Source organism: Carcharhinus amblyrhynchos, unplaced genomic scaffold (genome assembly GCF_965287045.1).
Source record: "Carcharhinus amblyrhynchos unplaced genomic scaffold, sCarAmb.v2.hapA scaffold_483, whole genome shotgun sequence".
Taxonomy (NCBI): domain Eukaryota; kingdom Metazoa; phylum Chordata; class Chondrichthyes; order Carcharhiniformes; family Carcharhinidae; genus Carcharhinus; species Carcharhinus amblyrhynchos.
The window spans coordinates 24,315-51,686 of record NW_027650223.1 but is presented as its reverse complement, the minus strand read 5'-3'; the positions used below and the strand labels follow the sequence as shown (position 1 = coordinate 51,686).

At 46.7% G+C, this 27,372-nt stretch overlaps 1 protein-coding gene across 1 annotated transcript; it reads right to left on the bottom strand.

Annotated features, from left to right (window-relative positions):
* Positions 1-808: 808 nt before the first annotated feature.
* dedd (death effector domain containing) lies at positions 809-26,498 on the bottom strand. Its single transcript, XM_080183940.1, has 4 exons — positions 24,837-26,498; positions 23,339-23,440; positions 6,762-6,905; positions 809-1,232 (listed from the first exon to the last, which is right to left on the bottom strand). Exons 1-4 carry the CDS (start codon positions 25,156-25,158, stop codon positions 856-858), a joined length of 945 nt encoding a protein of 314 aa, XP_080040066.1. The 5' UTR covers positions 25,159-26,498; the 3' UTR covers positions 809-855.
* Positions 26,499-27,372: the final 874 nt, after the last annotated feature.

Sequence of the window (27,372 nt, the reverse complement as noted above, 5' to 3'; positions counted from 1 at the left end):
CTCAGGACAGAGAGGGAGAGAGAGGGAAATTCTCCAGGTTCCAAGGGAAGGAGTGCAGAAGTACAGGGAACTGACCCTCAGGGCACCAAGGGAGACGGGCCGAGTCTCTCTCAGGGTGCGGAGGGGGAGGGGCTGAGTCTCTCAAGGCGCAGGGGGAGGGGCTGAGTCTCTCTCAGGGTGCGGAGGCGGAGGGGCTGAGTCTCTCTCAGGGTGCGGAGGGGGAGGGGCTGAGTCTCTCAGGGTGCGGAGGGGGAGGGGCTGAGTCTCTCTCAGGGTGCGGAGGGGGAGGGGCTGAGTCTCTCTCAGGGTGCAGAGGGGGAGGGGCTGAGTCTCTCAGGGTGCAGAGGGGGAGGGGCTGAGTCTCTCAGGATGCGGAGGGGGAGGGGCTGAGTCTCTCTCAGGGTGTGGAGGGGGAGGGGCTGGGTCTCAGGGTGCGGAGGGGGAGGGGCTGGGTCTCTCAAGGCGCAGGGGGAGGGGCTGAGTCCCTCTCAGGGTGCGGAGGGGGAGGGGCTGAGTCTCTCAGGGTGCGGAGGGGAGGGGCTGAGTCTCTCAGGGTGCGGAGGGGGAGGGGCTGAGTCTCTCTCAGGGTGCGGAGGGGGAGGGGCTGAGTCTCTCAGGGTGCAGAGGGGGAGGGGCTGAGTCTCTCAGGGTGCAGAGGGGGAGGGGCTGAGTCTCTCTCAGGGTGTGGAGGGGGAGGGGCTGAGTCTCTCTCAGGGTCTGGAGGGGGAGGGGCTGGGTCTCTCAGGGTGTGGAGGGGGAGGGACTGACTCTCAGGGGACGGGGGGAAGGACTGTCTCTCAAGGCGCAGGGGGAGGGGCTGAGTCTCTCAGGGCATGGGGGGAGGGGCTGAGTCTCTCAGGGCGCGTGTTGCAGCATCAGGTTCTGCAGCAGCCTCTGACGTCCGGCTGCGTAATCGTCCTCATCCACATTCACCAGCAGCTTAATGGCCTCGTGACCCACCGCCTGCTTCAGAGAGTCGGTGATGAAGACGCCTTTGAGGGCCTCGAGCAGTGAGCCATTGATATAGTCCCGCCAGAAGGCATCGAGGTAGGTCAGCTCGGAGAACTTGATGTCACAGATGATAGAACCCAGGTCCCGGGATTTCAGGATTGTGTTGGCCTGGGAAAAACGTTCGAACTGACGCTCCAGGGGATCCGGCTTGTTGGAGAAGACGTTCCCTTCCAGCGCCGTCTCATGCTGACAGTACTCGGCACGCACCCGCAGGCGGATATCTGGTGGGAGGAGCAGGCAGAGAGAAAGAGGGTCAAGTTTAGGAGGGTCCCAAAGGAGGCAGGTGGAGAGAGAGTAGGTGGCAAACAAGGAGAGAACAAGAAAGGCAGAGATGGAAAGGGGTTGCAGGATGACGAGGGGTGGACGGACGAAATCATGAGGAGTGGACGGGGGGGGGGGCAGGGGCAGGTAATCGCTTTAGCCTCTCCTCATACGTTAGTCCTGCCATCCCAATAATCCACCTCGTAAAACCTTTGCCGCACTCCTTCTACAGCAAGGACACCAAAACTGCACTCAATACTCCAGATGTAGCTTCACAAAGGCCCTATACAATTGCAACAAAACATTCCAGCTCCTGTACTCCTATCCTCTTACTATGAACGCCAACATACCACAGAATCTTGGAAGATGACACCAGTGCAGCTACAATTTCTCGGGCCACTCCTCAACTATTCTGGGATTTAGGTTAACTGGCCCTGGGGATTTATCAGCCCGCAATCCCATGAATTTCCCCAACACCATTTCTCCAATACTGATTTCCTTCGGTTCTTCCCTCTCACTAAAATCTGTGTTCCCTCAATATTTCTGATTATGTTATTTGCGTCGTCCATTGTGAAGGTACAACCAAAGTACATATTTGATTGGGCAGCCATTTCTTTCTCTTCTGTTTTTGACATTTGTCTTCATCGATCTTTTTCTCTTTACATACCTATAGACACTTTTACAGTTAGTTTTTATATTCCCTGCAAACTTACTTCATGCTTTATTTTCCCCTTCTTAATGGGTCCCTTGGTCCTACTTTGCTGAATTGCACACTGCTTCCAATCCTCAGATCTGTTTTCTCTTGGCCAATTTGTATGCCTCTTCCTTGGCTCTAATACTAACTCTAATTTCCCTCATAAGCCATGGTTTGGCCACCTTTTACCCCAGACATGAATAAACAGCTGTTGCACTTCCCCCAAGCGCTCCTACAGTGTTTGCTATTGCCTATCCACCATCATCCCTTTAAGTAACGTCTCCCAATCTATCACAGCAAACTTGCACTTCATATCATCAAAGTCACCTTTAGCAAGATTCAAGGCCCTCGGTTCAGAAACAATTACATTTCCTTCTTGATGAAAATGTTACCGAGATAGAGGGTGGTGGTGGTGGTGGTGGTTCAGATACTTGGGCAGAATAGTTTTGTATAAACTGAATGATGGCAAGGAGAGATTGCAGGAGTCCAGCAAGAGTGGATTGGAGTAGTGGAGTCAGGGGGTGGCTGAGGCTTGTACGATGAGCTGAGGCTGGTTGGGAATCAGGTGATGATACTGAGGAGCAAACACAAGTATGTGTTTATTGGAATGCTATCCTTTATGAACATAAAGGTAAGGGTTGTAAATGCATTGGAGATGGTTCAGAGGAGATTTCCTAGATTGATATCTGGAATGAGGGGGTTCTCCTTTGAGAAAAGATTGGACAGGTGGGCATTGTTTCTGCTGCAATTCAGAAGAGTGAGGGGTGACGATTGAAATTTATAAAGATCCCGAATGGTATCGACAAGATGAGTCCAGAACTAGGAAGCACTGGTTTAAAATTAGGGGTTATTCTCTTAAGACAGAGATGAGGAGAATGTTTTTTCTCTCAAAGGATTATGCGACGTTGGAACTCTCCCCTCAGAAGATAGTGAAAAGAAGGATCGTTAAATATTTTGAGGCAGAAGTAGATAGATTCTTGATACGCAAGGGAATCAAAGGTTTTGGGGAGTAGATGGGAATGTGGAAGTCAATGGAAACAGATCAGTCATGATCTAATTGAACGATGAAGCAGCCTCAATGGGCTGAATGGCCGACTGCTGCTCCCATTTCGTATGTGGGCGGATGGTCATCTCAGGGTCAAATATGACACCAAAGCAACAAGCAATGTGATCAAACCACAGTTTACTATATCCTTTTACAGGATGTGGCCGTCACTGGCTAGAAGAGCATTTATTGCCCATCCCTAATTGCCCCATAAGAAGGTGATGGTGAGCTGCTGCCTTCTTGAACTGTTGCAGTTCCTGAGGTGTAGGCACACCCACAGTGCTGTTAGGGAGGGAGTTCCAGGATTTTGACCCAGTGACAGTGAAGGAATGGTGACATATTTCCAAGTCAGGATGGTGAGTGACTTGCAGGGGAACCTTCAGATGCTGGTGTTCCCACGTTTCTGCTGCTCTTGTTCTTCTAAATGAAAGCGGTTGTGCATTTGGAAAATGCTATCTAGGAAACTTGGTGAATGGCTGCAGTGCACCTTGTAGAGTTTGATACACACAGCTGCCACTGTGTGTCAGTGGTGGAAGGAGTGAATGTTTGTGGAAGGAGTGTTGATCAAGTGGGGCTGCTTTGACCTGGATGGTGTTGAGCTTCTTGAGTTGTTGTTGGAGCTGCACCCATCCAGGCAAATGGAGAGAATTCCATCACACTCCAGACTGTGCTTTGTAGATGGTGGACAGGCTTTGGGGAGTCAGGAGGTGAATTAACAATGCAGGATTCCAGCCTCTGATCTACTCTTGAAGGCTCAATATTTATATGGGTGCTCCAGTTCAGTTTCTGGTCCATGGTAACCCCCAGGATGTTGATCTTGGGGGATAAGTGATTGCAATGCCATTGAGTGTCAAGGGTAGGTGGTTAGGTCCTCCCTTCTTGAAGATAGTCATTGCCTGCTACTTGAGTGGCACAAACGCTACTTGTCACCCGTGCAACAAGACCCTGGAAAACATTCAAGCTGATATCGATTTGAACTGCTTCAGTATCTGAAGAATCGCTTATCTCTTATGATGGGAGGATGGTTATTGATGGAGCAACTGAAGGTGGTCGGACACAGGACACAACTCTGAGAAACGCTGCAGTGATGTCCTGGGAGAAGCATGGGGTCAGTAACAAGAGAAAGGAGTCTGGGGCCATGACTGTAGGTAATAGCTTTTTCCTTCCTGATACTTAATAGAATATTTTTGTTCATCCAGTACAAAATGCTGAATAATCAGTCTGGTTGGTTAGTAATGGTGGCAGCTGACGGGCGAATTGGTGAGGTGGAACTGGGGAGGGTCAGTATACATGTGAAAACTAAATCAGTGCCTTGGGATGATGGTGCTGAGGGGCAGCACATCAATGGGAAAGAGGAGGGAACCCAGGATAGATAGTTGGGAATAACAGAGGGAAAGATGCACGAGCAACAAGAGAAGGTATTGCAGGCGATTTCAGTGAGACCGACGGCACAGATGATAGGCTCATTCTGTGCTGGGAGCTCACACAAACTAGCCCACACACACAGCTTCCAGCCCGCGCTTACCCCAGCCAGCCAGGCCCGTGGGCACACGGCCTCCAGTCGGAGCTCATCCCAACCGGGGCCACGCACATACAGCCTCCAGCCTGCATTCACCCCAGCCCAGCCCCCGCACACACAGCCCGCACTCACCCCAGTCCGGACCCCGCACTCACCCCAGCTGGACACACGCACAGAGCCTCCAGGTTGTGCTCACCCCTGTCGGGCCCACGTGCACACACAGCCTCATTTGTGGGCGATTCCAGAACTAGGAAGCACTGGTTTAAAATTAAGGGTTGTTCTTTTAGGACAGAGATGAGGAGAACGTTTTTTCTCTCAGAGGATTATGCGACATTGGAACTCTCCCCTCAGAAGACAGTGAAAAGAAGGATCATTAAATATTTTATGGCAGAAGTAGATAGATTCTTGATACGCAAGGGAATCAAAGGTTTTGGGGAGTAGATGGGAATGTGGAACTCAACAGAAACAGATCAGTCATGGTCTAATTGAACGATGCAGCAGCCTCAATGGGCTGAATGGCCGACTGCTGCTCCCATTTCGTATGTGGGCGGATGGTCATCTCAGGGTCAAATACGACACCAAAGCAACAAGCAATCTGTTCAAACCACAGACAGCTTACTATATCCTTTTACACTGGCTGGAACAGCATTTATTACCCACCCTTAATTGCCCCATGAGAACAGGATAGTGAGCTGTTGCCTCTTGAACCGCTGCAGTTCCTGAAATGTAGGCACACCCACAGTGCTGTTAGGGAGGGAGCTCCAGTATTTTGACCCAGCGACAGTGAAGGAACTGTGACGTATTTTCAAGTCAGGATGGTGAGTGACTTGGAGGGGAACCTTCAGGTGCTGGTGTTCCCAGGTATCTGCTGCTCTTGTCCTTCTAGATGGAAGTGGTCATACATTTGGAAGGTGTTGCCTAAGGAACTTCAGTAAATGGCTGCAGTGCATCTTGCCACTGTGTGTCAGTGGTGGAGGGAGTGAATGTTTGTGGAAGGAGTGTTGATCAAGTGGGGCTGCTTTGACTCAGATGGTGTCAAGCTTCTTGCGTTGTTGTTGGAGCTACACTCATCCAAGCAAATGGAGAGAATTTCATCACACTCCAGACGGTGCTTTGTTGATGGTGGACAGCCTTTGGGGAGTCAGGAGGTGAATTACTCACTGCAGGGTTCCCAGCCTCTGACCTGCTCTGAAAGCTCCAGTATTTATATCGCTGGGTCCAGTTCAGTTTCTGGTCAATGGTAACCCCCAGGATGTTGCTCGTGGGAGATAAATGATTGCAATGCCATTGAGTGTCAAGGGAAGGTGGTTACGTCCTCCCTGCTACCTGAGTGGCACAAGCGCTACTTGTCACTTATGCAACAAGACCCTGGAAAACATTCAAGCTCATATCGATTTGAACTGCTTCAGTATCTATAGAATCGCTTATCTCTTATGGTGGGAGGATGGTCATTGATGGAGCTACTGAAGGTGGTTGGACCCAGGACACAACTCTGAGGAACGCTGCAGAGATGTCCTGGGAGAAGTGTGGGTTGGTAGTGAGGGAACGGAATCTGGGGCCATGACTGTAGATAATGGCTTTCCCCTCCTGATATTTATTAGAATATTTTTGTTCATCCGGTACTAAATGCCGAATAATTAGTCTGGTTGGTTAGTAACGGTGGCAATTGTCGGGAGAGTTGGTCAGGTGGAGCCGGGGAGGGTCAGTGTATATGTGAAAACTAAAGCAATGCCTTGGGATGATGGTGCTGAGGGGCAGCACATCAATGGGAAAGAGGAGGGAACCCAGGATAGATAGTTGGGAATAACAGAGGGAAAGATGCACGAGCAACAAGAGAAGGTATTGCAGGCGATTTCACTGAGACCGGCTGCACAGATGATAGACTCATTCTGTGCTGGGAGCTCACACAAACTAGCCCACACACACAGCTTCCAGCCCATGTTTACCCCAGCCAGGCCCGTGGGCACACAGCCCGCATTCACCCGAGCCAGGCACATGCACACACAGCCTCCAGCCAGCATTCACCCCAGCCAGACCTGCGAAAACAGTTTTGAGCCCATGTTCGCATGCATACGCAGCTTCCAGCCCTCACTCACCCCAGCTGGGCCCTTACTCAACCAGCCGTGCTTGTGCACAAAGCCTCCAGCCCGTGCTCACCTCAGGCGGGCACCTGCTCATAGCCTCCGGCACGCTGTCATGCCCGTGCTCGCGCTCTCCCCTCACACACTCACCACATGTTTGCTTCTCGTTTGGCTCCATGGTGGCTGATTTCTTCCTTTTGCCCCGACTGTGTGTTGAGGCTCTGCCCCGAAACATTCTCTGTCGGAGGGGCTGCCGTGCTGTGGGTGCACAACATAACAAACGGTGGGGGGAGTCTGCAGAAACATGAATGAGAGACATCAGACAGAGCACTGCTCAGGACATAACTCTATGCTGTACTGTAGAGGAAGATTTACTCTGTATCTAACCCCATGCTGTACCTGTTCCGACAGTTCTGACGATACTGTGCCTTTTACAAATATACTTTATCATATGTACTTTACATGTAGGGGTATGCTTAAAATCCCGCTCCGTTTAATACCGTGCCGATTTGTCTGAACCTGGCAGCTCACATGCTGAGAATTCAGGCTAATGATTGAATCAAGCTCGGGATGTGTTTGTTTTAATCTGAGTTAATGCATTTTTGTTTAATTTTCTTTTCCTCCTAGAGTTTCAGAGTAGGGTTTTGATTTGGTTGATGAACATAGGCAGGGTCATGCGAATGGTTGGTACATTGGTTAACACTACTGCCTCTCAGCACCAGGAACATGGATTCAATTCCAGCCTTGGGACTATTGGTTGCAGTTTGCTCGTTCTCCCATGTCTGTATGGATTTCCTCCGGGTGCTCCAGTTGTCTCCCATAGTTCAAAAACATGCAGGTTAAGTGGATTGGCCATGCTAAATTGCCCTTTAATGCCCCAAGGTGTATAGGTTAGGTACAGACTTGTGGGGCCGGATGGCCTATTTCTGCACTGCAGAGACTATATGTTTCTCCACGATGGTTCTAGCCAAGCTTGCAAGGAAATGCAGTGTTCTCCTTCATTTTAGAACAGTGCCTATGAAACTCATCTCCAGCCTCTATGGCCTAGGCCTCAGCTCCTTCCTCTGCAACTAGATCCTGAGCTTTCTAACTTTTTAGACCACAATCAGTAAGAATAGGCAAGAACACTTTCTTCACATTCATCCTCAACACCAGTGCCCCACAAGGCTGTGTTCTCAGCCTCCTACTATACTCCTTATACACCTATGACTGTGTGGCCAAATTCCCCTCCAATTCGATTTTCAAGTTCGCTGATGAATATCTCATTCCTGTACTCTGGTCTCGTCATTGTTTGAGATCCGGCACCACAGAAACCAGGGGAAAAGTCTGCTAGTGACAGTCCATAGAGAGAATGAACTGGTATGACAGCAGTAATCTCTCCCTCAATGTCGACAAAACAAAGGAGATCGTCATCAACTTTAGGAAGCGTAGCCCGTCTACATCAATGGGGACGAATTAGAAATGGTGGAGTGCTTGATGTTTTTGCGTGTCCAGATCACCAACAATCTGCCCTGGTTCCCCATGCGACACTATAGTTAAGAAAGAACAACAATGCCTCTACTTTCTCAGAAGACTAAAAAGTTTGGCATGCCAGCTACGACTCTCACCAACTTTTACAGTTGCACCATAGAAAGCATTCTTTCTGATGGTATCACAGGTTGGTATGACTCCTGCTCTGCCCAAGACCGCAAGAAACTAAAGGGTTGTGAATGAAGCCCAGTCCATCATGCAAACCAGCCTCCCACCCAGTGACTCTGTCTATACTTCGCAGAGACCGTTCACTCTGGGATAACCTGATCCACTCCTCCACTGTATCCAACACCTCTCCCGTCAATCATGGCACTTTCCCATGCCAATCGCAGAAGGAGTAACACCTGTCCTTTTACCTCTTCCATGCTTACCATCCAAGGTCCAAAACATTCATTCCAGGTTAAGTAGCATTTCACTTGCACCTCTTTCAATTTGGTTTATTGCGTTTGCTGCTCCCAGTGTGTTGTTTTCTGTGTCGGAGACACCAAGCATAGACTGGGTGATTGCTTTGCTGAGCACCTTTGGTCTGTGTTGCTTGCCATTTTAACACACGATCCTGCTCCCATGCCCGCATGTCCGTCCTTGGTTTGCTGCAATGTTCCAGTGAAGCTCAACGCAAACTGGAGGAACAGCATCTCATCTTTCAGGCACTTTACAGCCTTCTGGTCTCAACACAGAATTCAACAACTTCAGATGATTTGCTCAACCTCACCTTGACTCCTTCGTTTTCAATTTTATTTAAAACATTTTTATTGTTCTCTACCTTTTATTTCTTTATTGTCTTTCTTAATGTTTCTTCCCCCCGCCCCCAACTCTTTCGCAGAACTTTATCCTCCGTCCCTTACCTTTTCTCCTCCCTTTCTTCCCCACCTGCCTTCCCCCATCTTCATCTATTACAGCTTACCCTCTGATTTCAGTTTCCCTGCCGTTTGGCCATTCACACCCCTTATTCTCTCTATGGACTGTCATTAGCAGTCTTTTCCCCTGGTTTCTATGGTTCTGACTCATCTTTCATTCCCTCACCCCAAGCATAAATATCTTCCGCTTTCTATGCCTTTTAGTTTTGACAAAGGGTCATCTGGACTTAAAACATGAGCTCTTTTCTCTCCTTATAAATGCTGCCAGACCTACTGAGATATTCCAGCATTTTCTCTTTTGAAAGAACAGGTGGAGAATGAAGCGGATATCTTTAGTTCAGGAAAGGTGGTAGACTTCCAAGAGAAAGAGGTAGAGATAAAGCAATTGCATCAGAAGTCTCAGAAGAAGTGTCTATTGCAATATTTTTATATTAAAAACGATGTCTTAATATGGAAGTGGGGACCTTTACATATTCAGGCAGATGAAAAATGGATCAAGTGATATTACCGATGGGTTATAGAGGCGAGGTCTTGTGAGTAGTGCCTGAGGTTCCAGTTGGAGGTCATATAGGAGTAAGGAAAACACAAGCAAAAATACAAAAACATTTATATTGGCCCGGTCTGCATAAAGGTGGAGGAGAATTTTATCGTACATGTCACATATCAGGGAATAGGAAAACCTGAAGTAGTGATAAAACCAGCAGCCTTAATGTCCATTCTGACATTTAAGGAACCTTTCCACAAAACAGAATCACGGAATCCTTACAGTTCAAAAGGAGGCCATTTGGCCCATTGAGTCTGCACCGACTACAATCCCACTCAGACCCTATCCTCGTAATGCCACATATCCACCCTGCTAGTCCCCCAGACACCAAATTTTTCAATCAACTTAACCTGCAAATCTTTTTACCAGGGTCCTAACTGATTGAGTAGAACACTTCCCTAAAATGAAAAGTGGGAATCAACATTTGTTGACCTTAATGGGTATGTCTACTTACTGCATTTCTGCAGGCTATTCAATTATGTAATATTACAGCTAAGAGGATTGTAGAGAAGTTACTTTGGTTTTTTTTAAAACCAAATACAATCAGATCAAAGATGAAATTTTCCATTGAAGTTATTCAGCGAAGTTATGGATAGTTTAGGGGGAAAGTCATTTAAATCTACTACGTACCATCCAGAATGGCAGGGACATTGAAATGGTGGCAAAGTTTAAAGACCATGTTGAAGGCCTATAGTAAGGATTATCCAGAGGATTGGGATAAAGGAATTCCATTTGTACTATTCACAATTAGGGATGCATCTAATGAATCAACTAAATTCAGTCCATTGATTTTTGGTCATGAGGTAAGAGGACCATTTAAATTGACTCACCAATTTCTCCTTGATCAATGTTCTGAAATTGCACTGTTCAACTATGTGTAAGACCTTAGGGAGACATTAACTAGGGCTGGTGAGTTAGCTAGACAGCATTTAAAGGTGGCACAACACGTGATAAAAAAGCGGATAAAAATCAAAATAATCATAGTTTTGTTAGTGGGGTAAAGCATTAGTATTATAACCAGTGGTAGGTGAACCATTAAAAGCAAGGTTTAGTGAAACCAAAAGAAAATTGAGTGAGGTGAATTATTTAATAAGAAAGCCAGATAGAAGGAAAACTCATAGCGTGTCACTGTGAATATGTTCAAACAGTATTTTGATTAGGAAGAAAAGTAAGAGGAGGGTGTGTTAGTTGTTTCAACTCGAGGGAAGAAACAAGTCCAGGTGATACTGTCTGACATTCTTCCATTTAGATTCGATAATGAGAAAGCAATCAGAAATTAGGATAACTTATGGAGTTACCTTCCAGAGGAAAATCAATATGACCTGAAAGAGTTATTAGTCTCATGGGAACAACTGGGAAGTATTAAAATAATTGTGCATGATATAGATGTAGGAAACACTGTTCCAATTAAGAAATATCTGCATAGACTTAATCTACTCAAGTTGGCACAGGTTCAGAAGAAGTTGATGTTTGCTTGGTCAGAGATGCAGCTGAAAGTTTCGATCAAATACTGTGAAGGCGTGGTGGATAGTTATACATCTCAGTTGAGAAAGATACTGATCGGAGCAGATACTTCGATGTAAAATTGGTGAAGGCAGAGAAATAAACTGCAGATCAAATCAGCAGACATGTGAGATCTGGAGATTGAAGAGCAGCAATATTTTACTACTATAGACAGACGAGAGAAACAATGATGTAAACTAAGACTGTTTGATGAAACTATGTCATTACTCCAAAAGTACTGCTGGGATAATAAATCTACACGGTTTGCACAGGCATGGATACCCAAAGAAACAGTCTTGTTCGAGTAAATTATGCTGGCTTGCGCAACAGCATAACTGCCATAATGATTCCTAAAACCATAATTACAACAAATCCTTACACCAAAGAAGATAATCTGCTTCATATATCTTTCCCAAAGAACATGCAAAAAATGACGAAGATCCAGAACAAAGAAAGGAATTGGTAAACTACCCTGGAACAAAAAAGATATACAATCGGAGACTCTGGGAAGAACTTTGACCATCTTACTTTGGAATAGAGGGTGGGGTTGGCCTGCCTGGCCAAAATTAAGGCCAATTAACAAGGGGACAGAGATGAAGTGACCCTTCTGGATGACCCTGAACACACATGATGTTGAGAATGTGTGAAAAGATACAGGTTCTCTTTGACAAAGTCAGGGAGCTGTTCAACCTTCTAAAAAAGATAGCGTTGTTTTGACGTTTCAGGACTGAAAGTTAAAAGAACTGGTTGGACTAAGCAAACGCAATTAAAAGCAAATCCAGTATGCTTTGTGCCTATTTGTATTCCATGTAAAATTTTACCCTCCAGATCCTGCTCAGCTCTCAAGACATTACCAGAACTAAGTTATAATCATGAGAACAAAATTGAACTTGGAATCAAAGCAGGATCGTGAACTAAAGCAGGCCTCTGAAAAGAAAGAGGAAGCAGCTGAACAATAGCAGTGTGTTGAGATAAGCAGAAAGAGAGGGCATTGTTGCAGATGCTTTATCATGACTTTGATTAAAGAAAAAGGAATGTTCAATGTTGGGAAATAAAGACTGAACTGGGCTATACTACTGTTATATTTGCAAGCTTAGATTTAATAAATATTATACAGTAAAAATAGTGTGAAACAGATTTTGAAAAGTGAAGCCATTCTTTTCATATAGTTGGCTTATTACTTAAGGGGGAGGTCTTACGATATTGTAACTTTAATAAATGTATATTTTCATTTTCTTGTGAAGGCTGTGTTTGAAATTCAGTTGTTTTACACGTCGGCATCGGGCAGTTCACATGACGAGACTGCAGATAATAATCAATTTTATCTCAGGTTGTGTTTCTTTTAGAGTTAATGCGTTTTTGTTTACTTTGGTTTTCCCCTGAGTTTGAATAAGGTTTTGATTGACAGAGGAAGAGTCATGCAAATGGGCGGAGTTAAGCTTGCAGGAAAAACACATGCAGTTCTTCTCTATTTTGTAATTCTGCCTGGTCCTGAAAGCAGCAAAATGGATGTATTGGGATTGTCAGAAGACAAGGGTCTATCTGTCACTCTTTCTCCAGAGTGTTCAAAGACTCTAGGACTGTTAACAAGTATAAACACGCAAGTGTATGTGTTGTTAACTGATTTTGAAGTGCTGTTTAAGTCAATAAGAGGAATACTGCTGAATTGAAACTAATAAATAAGTTAGCAGTTAAGAATTATATTTCATCAAGTTTAAGTGTCGCTCAAGTATCACTCAAATGTTGAGCTAATTAATTTGTTATAGTTAAACTATTCTTTAATAAAGTTTGTTTTGATAAAAGCTTTTCAGTGTGTCAATAGGATCATACCTGCAGTGAAATACATTATCCTCACACTGATGCCAAAATAGAAAACCTGTTGGAGTCTAATCAGGCTACAAAGCATACATTGGGGTTTCTGATCTTGTATCCTAGCACAGTATAGAGAGAGCTTTATTTTGTATCTAACCCTGTGCTGTACCTGTCCTCAGAGTGTTTGATGGGAACAGTGTACATAGTACATATGAATTAGGATCAGCAGTAGGCCACTCGTCCCCTCAAGCCTGCTCTGCCATTCTATATGTTTATGGCTGATCTGATTGTAACTTCAACTCCACACTCCTGCCAACCCCGATAGCCTTTCACCCCCTTGTTAATAAAGAACCTATCTAGTTCTGCCTTCAAAATATTAAAGATTCTGCTTCCATTGCCTTTTGAGGAAGTGTTCCAGAAACTCAACACTCAAAGAAACAAATGATCATTTCTGTCTTAAATGAGTGATGATTTGGAGATGCCGGCGTTGGATTGGGGTAAAAACAGAAAGAAGTCTCATAACACCAACTTAAAGTCCAACAGGTTTATTTGTAGCAAACTCCACATTCGGAACAGGCTGTCCCTTCGTCAGGTGGATGGGAGTTCTGATCACAAACAGGGCACAAAGACACAAACTCAATTTACATGCATAATGATTGGAATGTGAGTCTTTACAGCTAACCAAGGCTTAAAGGTACAGACAATGTGAGTGGAGAGAGCATTAAGCACAGGTTAAAGAGATGTGTATTGTTCCCAGATAGGACAGTTAATGAGATTTTGCAAGTCCAGGCAAGTCGTGGGGGTTACAGATAGTGTGACATGAACCCAAGATCTCGGCTGAGGCCGTCCTCACGTATGCAGAACTTGGCTATCAGTCTCTGCTCAGCGACTCTGAGCTGTTGTGTGCCGTGAAGGCTGCCTTGGAGAACGCTTACCTGAAGATCAGAGGCCGAATGCCTGTGACCGCTGAAGTGTTCCCCAACAGGAAGAGAACAGTCTTGCCTGGTGATTGTCGAGCGGTGTTCATTCATCCGTTGTTGTAGCGTCTGCATGGTCTCCTAAATGTACCACGCCTTGGGACATTCTTTCCTGCAGTGCATCAGATAGACAATATTGGCCACATTGCAAGAGTACGTACCGTGCACCTGGTGGATGGTGTTCTCATGTGAGATGATGGCATCCGTGTCGGTGATCTGGCACGTCTTAGAGGTTGCTGTAGCAGGGTTGCGTGATGTCGTCGTCACTATTTTCCTGAAGGCTGGGTAGTTTGCTGCGGACAATGGTCTGAGATTGGCTATCAGATAGGAGACAGAGGGTGGTGGTGGATGGTAAATATTCATCATGGAGTGCAGTTACGAGTGGTGTGCCTCAGGGATCTGTTTTGGGGCCACTGTTGTTTGTAATTTTTATTAATGATCTGGATGAGGGTATAGTTGGGTGGATTAGTAAATTTGCTGATGACACCAAAGTTGGAGGTGTGGTAGATTGTGAGGAAGGGTGTCATAGTCTGCAGGGAGACTTAGATAGGTTGCAGAGCTGGGCCGAGAGGTGGCGGATGGAATTTAATGCGGAGAAGTGTGAGGTAATTCACTTTGGTAGGAGCAACAGATGTGTCGAGTATAGGGCTAACGGGAGGACTTTGAATAGTGTGGATGAACAGAGGGATCTAGGTGTGTGTGTACATAGATCCCTGAAAGTTGGGAATCAAGTAGATAAGGTTGTCAAGAAGGCGTACGGTGTCTTGGCGTTTATTGGTAGGGGGATTGAATTTAGGAGTCGCAGTGTAATGTTGCAACTGTACACTACTCTAGTGCGGCCGCACTTGGAGTACTGTGTGCAGTTCTGGTCCCCGCATTACAAGAAGGATGTGGAGGCGTTGGAGAGGGTGCAGAGGAGGTTTACTAGGATGTTGCCTGGTATGGTGGGGAGGTCCTATGAGGAGAGACTGAGGGATCTAGGGTTGTTTTCGTTGGAAAGAAGGCGGCTAAGAGGGGATCTTATTGAAACATATAAGATGATTAGAGGTTTAGATAGGGTGGATAGTGATAGCCTTTTTCCTCGGATGGAGAAAGCTAGCACGAGGGGGCATGGCTTTAAATTAAGGGGGGGTAGCTACAGGACGGATGTCAGGGGTAGGTTCTTTACCCAGCGGGTGGTGAGGGATTGGAATGCCCTGCCTGCTGCAGTTGTAAATGCGTCTAGTTTGGGGGCGTTTAAGAGATCTCTGGATAGGTTTATGGACGAAAAGGGATTGGTATAGGCTAGTGGGTCATTGTTTTTGTAACTGGTCGGCGCAACATCGTGGGCCGAAGGGCCTGTTCTGCGCTGTAATGTTCTATGTTCTATGTTCTATGTTCTATGAGGTTGTGTGGTCGTTTGAAGGCAAGAAGTGGGGGTGTGGGGATGGTCTTGGCGAGATGTTCACCTTCATCAATGACACGTTAAAGGCTCCAGAGGAGATGTAGTAGCTTCTCCACTCCAGGGAAGTACTGGACGACGAAGGGTACTCTGTCCACCATGTCCTGTGTTTGTCTTCTGAAGCAGTCGGTGCGGTTTTTCACTGTGGCACATCGGAACTTTTGATCGATGAGTCAAGCTCCATATCTTATTCTTATCAGGGCATCTTTCAGCGTCTGGAGGTGCCTGTGGTGATCCTCCTCATCTGAGCAGATTCTGTGTATACGGAGGGCTTGTCCATAGGGGATGACTTCTTTAACGTTTAGGGTGGAAGCTGGAGAAGTGGAGCATTGTGAGGTTATCTGTGGGCTTGTGGTACAGTGAGGTGCTGAGGTGACCGTCCTTAATGGAGATGTGTGTGTCCAAGAATGTAACCGATTCCGGCGAGTCTGATGGTGGGATGGAACTTGTTGATGTCATCAGATAGTTGCTTCAGTGATTGTTCACCATGAGGCCAAAGGAAGAAAATGTCATCGATGTATCTAGTGTACAACATCAGTTGTAGTGTTCCTCAGGAAACACTACAGACAGTTACCCACAGATCCGACCAAAAAACATTCCCATCAACTCAGCAGACTGATCAAGACCTTGATCCAGACCTTCAGAGCACCCTCCGTGCTCTCATCCCACGTACTCCCCCTGTTGGAGATCTCTACTGCCTCCCGAAGGCACACAAGGCAAACACACCTGGCCGTTCCATCATATCGGGCAATGGGACCCTGTGTGAGAACTTCTCCGGCTATGTCAAAGGCATCCTGAAGCCCATTGTACAAAGAACCCCCAGCTTTTGTCGCGATACTATGGACTTCCTACAAAAACTCAGCACACGTGGAACAGTTGAACCAGGAGCACTCCTCGGCACTCTACACCAGCATCCCCCACAACGATGGCATTGCTGCAACTGCCTCAGTACTCAATGCTGACAACTGTCAATTTCCAGATCCAATTTTACAACTCATTCGCTTCATCCTGGACCACAACGTTTTCACCTTCAACAATCAGTTCTTCATCCAGACACACGGAACAGCCATGGGGACCAAATTTGCACCTCAATATGCCAACATCTTCATGCACAGGTTTGAACAAGTCTTCTTCACCACACAGGACCTTCAATTGATTCTAAACACTAGATACAGAAATGACACTTTTTTCCTTTGGATTCATGGTGAACAATCACTGAAACAACTATATAACGACATCAACATTTCCACCCCACCATCGGACTCACCATGGACTACTCTCTGAAATCGGTTACATTCTTGGATACGTGCATCTCCATCAAGGACAGTCACCTCAGCACCTCACTGTACCACAAGCTCATGGATAACCTCAAAATGCTCCACTTCTCCAGCTTCCACCCTAAACACATTAAAGAAGCCATCCCCTATGGACAAGCCCTCCGTATACACAGGATCTGCTCAGATGAGAGGATCGCAACAGACACCTCCTTACGCTGAAAGATGCCTCGTAAGAACAAGATATGACGCTCGACTCAACGATCGACAGTTCCACGCGCCACAGCCAAAAACTGCACCGACTTCCTCAGAAGACAAACACGGAACACAGCGGACTGAGTTCCCTTCGTTGTCCAGTACTTCCCCGGAGAGGCTATGACATCTTCTCCGGAGCCTTCAACATGCCATTGATGAAGACAAACATTTCAACAAGGCCATGCCCACACTCCCACTGCTTGCCTTCAAACAACCGCACAACCTCAAGCAGACCATTGCCCACAGCAAACTACCCAGCCTTCAGTAAAAGAGTGAGCACGACATCACACAACTCTGCCACAGCTACCTCTGTAAGACATGCCAGATCATAGACACGGATGCCATCATCTTATGTGAGAATACCATCCACCAGGTACACGGTACATACTCTTGCAACTCAGCCAATATTGTCTACCTAATATGCTGCAGGAAAGGATGTCCCGAAGCATGGTACATTGGGGAGACCATGCAGACGCTACGACAATAGATGAATGAACACCGCTCGATAATCACCAGGCAAGACTGTTCTTTTCCTGTTGGCGAACACTTCAGCGGTCACAGGCATTCGGCCTCTGATCTTTGGGTAAGCGTTCTCCAAGGCAGCCTTCACGACACGCGACAGCGCAGAGTCACTGAGCAAAGACTGATAGCCAAGTTCCGCACACATGACGACGGCCTCAACCGGGATCTTGAGTTCATGTCACAATACCTGTAACCCCCACAACTTGCCTGGACTTGCAAAATCTAACTTTCCTGTCTGGAAACAAAACACATCCTTTTAACCTGTGCTTAATGCTCTCTCCACTCACACTGTCTGTACCTTTAAGAATTGATTAGCTGTAAAGACTCACATTCCAATCATTATTCACCGAAATTGAGTTTGGGTCTTTGTACCCGGTTTGTGATCAGAATTCCCACCCACCCGACGAAGGAGCAGTGTGTTCCAAAAGCTTGTGGAGTTTGCTACAAATAAACCTGTTGGACTTTAAGCTGGTGTTGTGAGACTTCTTTCTGTTTAAATGAATGACCTGTTATTTTCTGGTTCTAGATACTCCCACATCCACCCTGTCAGTATCCCTTGGGATCCTAAAAGCTTCGATCAAGTTGTATCTTATTCTTCGAAACTCCAGTGGATACAAACCAAACTCCTCAACCTTTCCTCATATGACAAGCTGCCCATTCCTGGTATTAGTCTAGTGAACTTCTCTGAAAGGCTTCTAACACATTAGCATCTTTTCTTAAATAAGGAGACCAGTAGACTCCAGCTATGGTCTCACCAATGCCCTATATAGCTGAAGCATAACCTCTGTACTTTTGTCATCAATTCCCTATGCAATAAATGATAACATTCCATTAGCTTTCCTAATTATTTACTGTACCTGTATACAAAGCTTTGATTCGTGCACTGGGGCACTCGGATTGCTCTGCATCTCTTCATCATCTACCATTTAGATAATAAGCTTCTTTTTTTTCCTTTATGCTAAAATTCAGAATCTCACATTTTCCCACATTATACTCCATTTGCCAGATTTTTGCCCACTTATTGAACCTATGTTCCTTTGTAGCTTCCTCACAAATCACTTTCCTACCTATGTCTCACCAGCAAATTTAGCAACCACACCTTCAGCCCCTTCATCTAAATCATTTATACAAATTATAAAATGTTGAGGCCCCCAGCGCTGATATCTGTGGTACACCATTCGTCACTTACTGCCAACCAGAAAAAGACCCATTTATGCCAACTCTGTCCTGCTAGCTAGCCAATTTTCAATCCATGCCAACATTTTACCCACTTGTCAGCGATCAGATCAGAAAGTCCAAGTATATTAGGAAGTTAGCCTTGACCCCAACTTTGTTTGATTTTGGCATTAGGGTCAGCATATGGTGTTTTGCTCCAGGCATGATTCGATTGACCCACTAAGAAGCTTTTATTAAAATAAACTTTATTTAACAACACTGTTAAAATATAACAAAAAGAACTAGCATAACTTTACAAACTGAAAAATACTCTAAATACGACATATAACTCTCAACAACTAACTACCTCTGCAGTTCCAATGTAAGTTATAACTATCTCTTCAGACCAAGTTGGCACATAAAAAAATGCTTACAGGGATGCTAGACTGCCAGCTTTTGAACCACTCTTGACAGATACATAAAGACACCTGTCTTCTGAGTCTCATACAGCAGCCTCCACAGAAAGGGGCTTATTTCCTGGCAGAACCCAGTCTTCAAATCCAGAGACAGAAAAAGGTTCAGAGAAAGCTACCTCTCTCTTAAGATCCCAAGGAGCAACTGACTTGATTTTTCCTTGTAAGTCCCATCCACTCACATTTTTTTCCTATCAATCAACCCTACTCTGAAAAACTCCAGAGGAGTACACTAAAATAATCAAACTGGATTAACCCAGATTAAAACAAACAGTCCAGCAATTGGGAGCAATTGTGCTTCTGCAGTATCAACAAGAGCTGACGTGGCACTGATGAACAGAACTGACTGCTTAAACAAATCCTGTACAAGAAACGTGACACAAATACATTTCATAAAGGCACAGCATCATCACAGCTTTGAGCATCATAAACTTTGAGTTTATTTTCATGCAAATAACCTTTGATGTGGAACCTTATCATCTGCCTTCTGGTAATCTAAGGACATTACATCCAGCAGTTCCCCTTTATCCACAGCACGCGACTTTTTCAAAAAATGCCGATAAGTTGATTGAGCAGGATTTCCCTTTTACAAAATGCATCGACACTGCCTGATTGCCTTTACTTTTTCCAAGTGCCCTGCTCTAACATCTTTAATAATGGCTTCTAATATTTTTCAATGACAGATGTTAGGCTAACTGGCCTGTAGTTTCAGTTTTATGTCTCCCTTTTCAAAGAAAGGAATTACATTGGCTAAATTCCAATCTAATGGAACCTTTCCCGAATCCAGAACACTTTGGAAAACTAAAATCAATGCATCAACTATCTCACGAGCCACTTCTTTTATGGCCTTATGTTGAAGTCCATCTGGACCAGGGGGTTTGACGGACCAGGGGGTTTGACAGCCCAGGGCCCCAACAATTTGTTCAATACCACTTCCCTGTTAATTGTAATTTTTCTGAGTTATTCCCTCCTTTCCATTTCATTTCCTGATTTACAGCTATTTCTGGGATGTTACCTATATCGTCTATATTGAAAAGGGATGCAGTATACCTGTTCAACCATCCTCCAACTCCCTACTTTCCATTACCAATTCCTCAGAAGCCATTTATATAGGACCAGTGCTTGCTTTGTTCAAATATTTATAGAAACTCTTATTGTTCCCCTTTATATTTCTCATACTCTAGCTTTCTGTTCCTCAGCAACCTTTTTATCATTATTGTGTTCTTCATATTCTTTCCTAATTTTTAAACTGCCATCCATTTTTGCACAAATATATGTTTTTTCCTTAACTTTGATCCTATCTTTAATTTTTCTGGTTAACAGCAGAAGATGGGCCTTTCCCCTAGGAGTTTTTCTTTTTTACTGGAATGTGTCTATTGTGTGTATTTTGAAATATCCCTTTAAATGTCTGCATCTGAACCTCGAGTGATCTATCCCTCAAGCACATTTGCAGTTCCCTCTATCTAGCTCCGCTTTCATGCCCTTTTCAAGTTTAAAGTATTAGTCTTGAACCCCTTCTTCTTTCCATCAAATTGAATGTAAAATTCACCATATTATGATCACTGCTGGAGTTGACTTGTGTCCTCTATAGTGAAGACAGATGTAATATACTTGTTCAACTCATCCTCCATCTCACTACTTCCCATTACCAATTCCTCTGTGAGGTTACCAGTTAATCCTTTCTCAATGCATAATACCAGGTCCAGTATAGCCTGTATTCTGGTTGGCTCCAGAACTTGCTGCATACAGAAACTATCCTGAAAATATCCTGCAAATTCCTAATCTAGGCCACCTCTGTCCTTCTGATATTTCAAATCTATATAATGATTAAAATTTCCAGATTTTTGCAGTAGCTTGCTGGCAAGCTCCCATTATCTCTTCATTTATACTCTGTCCTACTATGTGCCTACAAGGGGCAGCTGCCACTGCTACAAATTATCTTGTGTCCTTATCAATTCTCATCTCAATCTTGCTTTACAACCTGTTTCTGAAACTTAGGTTATCCTCTTCAATGTATTAATACCATCATTAATTATCAGAGCCACTCCTCTCAGCTTCTTATCCTTCCAAGAAGTCACATATCCTTCAATATTCTGGTCCCAAACTATTACATCCTGCAGCCATTGAGCTTTACTCTGTTCCTAACCCAGTGCTGTACACCCTGGGCGTGTTTCTTGGGGACAGTGCAGAGTGAACGTTACTCTGCATCTAATCCCATGCTGTACTTGTTCTGTGAGTGTTTAAAGGGTACAGAGAGAGCTTTACTCTGTATCTAACCATGTGCTGTGCCTGTTCTGAGAGTGTTTGAAGAGGATTGTACAAAGGGAGCTTTATTCTCCCTTTGGGAGGGAGCTTTACTCCATATCTAACCCCATGCTGTACCTGCCCCAAGAGATCTTTACAGTGTTTACCATGGGAATGTTTGATGGGACCAGTGAAGCGGGAGCATAACCTTGTATTAAATCCCTGCTGTACCTTCCTTGGGAGTGACTGATGCAGACAGTGTAGAAACATTAATAGAAAATAGGAGAAGGCCATTCGGCCCTTCGAACCTGTGCCACCATTCATTATGATCATGGCTGATTAAATTCAATAATCTGATCCTGCCTTCTCCCCTTATACCTTTATCTCCATAGCCCGAAAAGTTACACCTAACCTCGTAACGACAGTCAACACAGTTTTGTGAAGGGTAGGTCTTGCCTCTCAAACCTTATTGAGTTCTTTGAGAAGGTGACCAAAGAGGTGGATGAGAGTAAAACAGTTGATGTGGTGTATATGGATTTAAGTAAAGCATTTGATAAGGTTCCCCATGGTAAGCTGTTGCAGAAGATACAGAAGCATGAGATTGAGGGGGATTTAGCGGTTTGGATCAAAAAGCAAGAAGACAGAGGGTGGTGGTTGATGGGAAATGTTCAGTTACTCGTGGTGTACCACAAGGATCTGTTTTGGGGCCACTGCTGTTTGTCATTTTTATAAATGGCCCGGAAAGATGGGTTAGTAAATTTTCAGATGACACTGAAGTCGGTGGAGTTGTGGACAGTGCGGAAGGATGTTGCAGGTTACAGAGGGACACAGATAAGTTGCAGAGCTGGATTGAGAGGTGTCAAATGAAATTTAATGCGGATAAGTGTAAAGTGATTCACTTTGGAAGGAGTAACAGGAATACAGAGTACTGGGCTAATGGTAAGATAGTTGGTAATGCGGATGAGCAGAGAGATCTTGGTGTCCACGTGCATGGATCCCTGAAAGTTGGTACCCAGGTTAATAGGGTTGTTAAGAAGGCATACGGTGTGTTAGCTTTTATTAGTAGAGGGATTGTGTTTAGGAGCCACGAGGTCATGTTGCAACCGCACTGAGAGTATTGTGTACAGTTCTGGTCACCACATTACAGGAAGGATGTGGAAGCATTGGAAAGGATACAGAGGAGATTTACCAGGATGTTGCCTGGTATGGTGGGATGGTCTTATGAGGAAAGGCTGAGGGACTTAAGACTGTTTTCGTTACAGTGAAGAAGGTTAGGAAGTGACTTAATAGAGGCATATAAGATGATCAGAGGATTAGATAGGGCAGACAGTGAGAGCCTTTTTCCTCGGATGGAGGTGGCTAGCATGAGGGGTCATAGCTTTAAATTGAGGGGTGATAGATATAGGACAGGTGTCAGAAGTAGGTTCTTTACTCAGAGAGCAGTAAGGGCGTGGAATGCCCTGCCTGCAACAATAATGAATTCGCCAACATTAAGGGCATTTAAAGGTGCTTCTATACCATTCTCATCAAACACGCCCTGCGCAGGTACAGCACGGGGTTAGACACAGAGTAAACATATAGATGATATTGGAATAGTGTAGGTTCAATGGGCTTTAGATTGTTGCACCATCGATTGTGAAACCATCGAGGGCCGAAGGGCCTGTATTGCACTGTAATGTTCTATGTTCTAATTCCTTCTTGAAACTATACAATGTTTTGGCGTCATCTACATTTTGTAGAAGTAAATTCCACACATTCACCATTGTCTGGGTGAACAGATTTCGCTCTTATCCTAAAACAATGACTCCCCACCAATGGGAACATTCTTTATAAATCTACCCCATCTAAATCTTTTAGAATTTTATTCTCAGAAAAATCAAAAAGATTTTATGAGATCACCTGTTGCTCTTCTAAACCTGAATGAAAATAATCCTAACCAACTTGTTCTCTTCAGATGATAGACCTACATCCTCAGAATCGGCCTAATAAACCTGTGTGGCACTCCCTCCGTAGCAGTACCCCTCCTGGGAGTGATTGGAGTGACAGTGTAGAGGGAGCTTTACTAAACCCTGTGTAGCTGCCACTGGAGGGTCAGACTTAAGGGGAACAGAAGTGTATGAAGCAGCGCCCTGGGAAATACCTGATTTACTGTATTCTGCCCCTCTGGTTGCTGCCAATGCCCGTGGCATCACGTAGGTTACCGATGTGTCCTCCAGGTATTTGTCCACTGGATCTGGGGAGACTATTGAGAAAGAGAGGGGTTAGTCACCACCAATGTTGCAACCCATTGAGAGAATTAGCTTGGTTTTATATTCCCTTGAAAAGGAGATCCTGAATTAGCAATTTCTTCAGCCATTTCCATAACTTCTCTGAACAGTAATCTCAGCCCACTCCAACAAACAAACCTACCTTTCTGCCAATGAGAACACGTACCTCTTTTGCTCACAATGACCTGTGGCAGTGTGCCACCCCCTCTACCATACTGACGCGCTGGCAGTGTGCCGCCCCCCTCCAACCCAGCATCAACCCGTCAGCAGTGTGTCGCACCACCGCCCCCCCAACCCCACCAAAACCCGGCACTCACCTGCCGGCAATGCGCCGCCCCCAGCACTGACCCATCAGCAGTACGCCGCCTCCTCCCTCCCCCATGCTGACCCGCTGGCAGTGCACCACCCCCCTTGGCGCCTGCGCAGTGACAGCATGGTATCCCCCGCAGCGCCGGGGCACTGACAACGCAGTGCACCTCGGGCACCAGAACCATGACAGCGCGGCCTCCCGACCCAGCACCCAGATGGTGCAACGCCCCCTTGGCGCCAACATCACAACAGCGCGGCGGCGAGTCAGCACCGAAGGGTGCCCCACGCTTGTTGGGGCGTCAACACGGGGGAGGGGGTGGCTCGTCGTCCAGGGATGGGGGGGCTGCATGCTTGTCAGGGCATCGGCACCAGGGGGCACACTGCACTTGTTGGGGCATTGGGGGGTGCACAGCGTCGTGGAAGGGGGGCACGGCGCAGTCGCTGTGTCAGCACCAGGGAGTGCGCCATGCCATCGGGGCACTGGCGCCCAGGGGCACCGCACTGTCACAGCATTAGCACGAGGGGGCACCGCGCCATTGGGGCACCAAGTGGGGGACGGGGGGGGGGGGCGCACAGTCATGATCCCGGTAACTGAGGTGCGCTGCGTTGTCGGGGCACCCCGCTATAGGAGCGCAGTCGCCGGGGTGGGGGGGGGGGTTGCGCTGCCAGCGGATCAGCATGGAGGAGGGGAGGTGGTGCGGCACCCCCACCCCGGCACCGACACTCTAGCAGCACAGCGCTCCGTCAACTCGACGCTCCCGCAGCACCAATGCTCCGGCAGTGCGGCGCTCCCTCAGTGCTGACCCTCTGACAGTGCAGCGCTCCCTCAGTACTGACCCTCTGACAGTGCGGCACTCCCTCAGTACTGACCCTCTGACAGTGCGGCGCTCCCTCAGTACTGACCCTCTGACAGTGCGGCGCTCCCTCAGTACTGACCCTCTGACAGTGCACATGCCCCCAGCACTGACCCTAGGAGAATGCAATGTAAGTTTAGTACCCTCTCAGCTGACACCCGCGATTGGCACCCCCACACATGGCACCCTCATAATGAGCTGCTCTTACCCGTCTTCCTTCGTTTGAGTGTGACGTAGGGTAAGAGATCATGCCGGGTGATGATGCGTAACAGCTGCAGCACCTGCCGGAAGTTGGTCTCATCACAGCGACCCTGACGCTCCAAGGCGAGGAAGAAGTCCCGTCCACTGCGGATCATGCCGCGCTCATAGTCCTCAATGACGTCAACAAAGAGGAAGGAGAGTACCCGCACATCGCGATGAGTGAGTTGGGCACCCACTATCTGGAACATCCGGTGGAGGGAGTACAGCCCGTGCTCCCTGTTGACCTGCTCCTCGGGCCACTGCTGCCCGCTCCCCTTGGCATTGGCCATCCGTCCTCGGAGAACAGACCTGTCGGCCGTTCTGATGAAGAAGCACAAGAGTACACTGGAGACCGAGAGTCACAGACAACAATTCCAATGGACCACCTTTAGTTTGGAGCTTTGGAAAGTGATGGTCTAGAAATAATGCGGTGGGGAGGGTTGGCAAAATGGAGGGACTATTCCAAATGAGTAGCAGCAGGGTAACAGACAGTCCCTTTCCCACTCCTTCTCATTGTGCCCCCTCCGTGTTCCCCTAGCTCCCTCTGTCACTGTGCCACCCTTTTTTTGCCGGGAAAAACAGCTCCCCAACCTCACACTGTTCAATGTCAAAAAAAATCCTCTCCTAAGAAACAAGGAGTATCTGGTCAGTGGACTGAGAAAGTCCAGTTAGCTTCAGCCTGCTGTCCTGGTTAACACAACAAAAAAGGCAAAAGAGCTTTCACAAAATGATTCCAACCAAGTGAACAGCTCTGGCAATCTTCTAAATATGGGTCGTGGGGAGTGGTGAGAGTTGAGGCAGGAATTTCCTCCACACTGAGAGCTCAAGGATACTTCCAACTGGGTTGGGAAATACAAAAATAAGCCCTTTGTTTGGGTTAGGCCAAAAATAAGCTAAGACTCCCTTTCCCTTCCCGTCCCCAAAGTATACCTTAGCACCTTCACCAAGGCCAACTTTGCTGAGCCCTTGGAAGCAAGTTGCTGCTTGGGTTAGAGTAGCTCACCAGGCCAAATCAAGGGATACTGGGAAAGTCTTCAGAGGAGCTATCAAGTCTAACCGGCAGCCTCAATCCTGTGGAGGAAAACAATTTGAGAAGTGTGACTGACCCCTTGAGACAGAGTCCTAGCTCTCTGCTATTCAGGCCAGGGGCGGGGGGGGCAATAATGTGCCAAAAGAGAATCTTGGAAAAGGAGTTTAGGGATGAGGGAGAACAGGACAGCAGATTGAGAGGGTCAGGGAAAACTCTTAAGTAGAATTGGACCTCTCAGAGGGAATATAATGGAGGGGATTTGGTCAATCCTAGGAGCTGGATTCTGACTTCCTGATGATGGCCGTGGTCTGAATGGTCAACCAGGTCAAAATGAGGTCTTGGAGAACAGCAAGGAACTGATATTGACCAAAGACCTTCTCTTGGGGGCTGTCAATGGGCAAGGGAGCAGGCGGCCATCTTGAATGCTGACCCTTGATTTGGGGGGGTTGGGGTTTTTTTTATGTTTTTCTCCTGCTTCTTACTCCCTTCTACGTCTCTCTTTCCCCCTTCTCTCTTGCCGCTTGACACCGCACCGCTTCTCTCAGAACGAAAGCCAAAGCTTCCACCATATCAGCTCCGCCATCTTCCTCCGCTGGACCTTGGAAGGAGGAGGAGAAGGAGGAGGGACGGGGGCGTGGTCTCCACCATGGCCGGGGGGGCGTGGCGACGTCGCGTGGCTGGCTGGATGTTGTAGTTTTCCCAGCCACGTTTGCCCTTTCTGTCCAAAGGAGTCTGCCGGCAAAACGGACTACAGTTCCCGTCAGGTGTCTGGAGCTTCCATTTCCCCGCCCCTATCTCTCCGCCCACCTCTGTTCTTTTGACGGAATCGCGCTCTTACGTTGTCAGGACCGAGACTGACGTAAGAGGGGAGGAGCGGCGGCGATGCCTGCCGGGAGTTGTAGTTCCAGCCTGCTACGGTGGTTCGGGTGGAATTACCCACTGCGCACGCGTGTCTTTTGCACTACAACTCCCATGATGCCAGTGGCGGCCGCCTGTCCGCGCGGACCTCTGGGTGATGTCAGCCCAGAGATGGGCAGACAAAGGGACTACATCACCCTGAATGCCCGGCGAAGAGGCGGGGGGGAATCGGTCCAAATTAACCGGATCGTCCTCATTTCATCATTTTCCATCGATTTCATGTTCCTTGTGTCCTTATTTCTTAATCCAGCCTAGATCCTATGGATTGCCTCCGCCAAGTGTTTATACATTTATATTATATTTCATACATTGCCCAGGCACCATCCACATTGACTCTCCCTTCCACACTGTGGTGAATCTAGATGAGGAGTCACTCATTGATTTGGTTGGATGGCCCCATTTTTGAAAAGGGCATCGCCGACTGATCGCCCCCACCGTGTTATCTGTTTACCCGCCATGTTACTTAGGGGCACAATAAGAGGCGCCGCCGCAGCACCGGACCGCCATCTTTCTGCGGGGCAAAGCAACGTCTGCATTCCGTCCGCTGCTGCGGCTG

Excerpts from the sequence above, each read along its gene's own strand:
- dedd (XM_080183940.1), bottom strand. The coding sequence starts at position 25,158 with ATGGCCAATGCCAAGGGGAGCGGGCAGCAGTGGCCCGAGGAGCAGGTC. Across the intron at positions 23,441-24,836 it reads ACTCAAACGAAGGAAGACGG|TCTCCCCAGATCCAGTGGAC; the intron begins GTAAGAGCAGCT and ends CTTTCTCAATAG. Across the intron at positions 6,906-23,338 it reads GGCAGAATACAGTAAATCAG|ACTCCCCCCACCGTTTGTTA; the intron begins GTATTTCCCAGG and ends ATGTTTCTGCAG.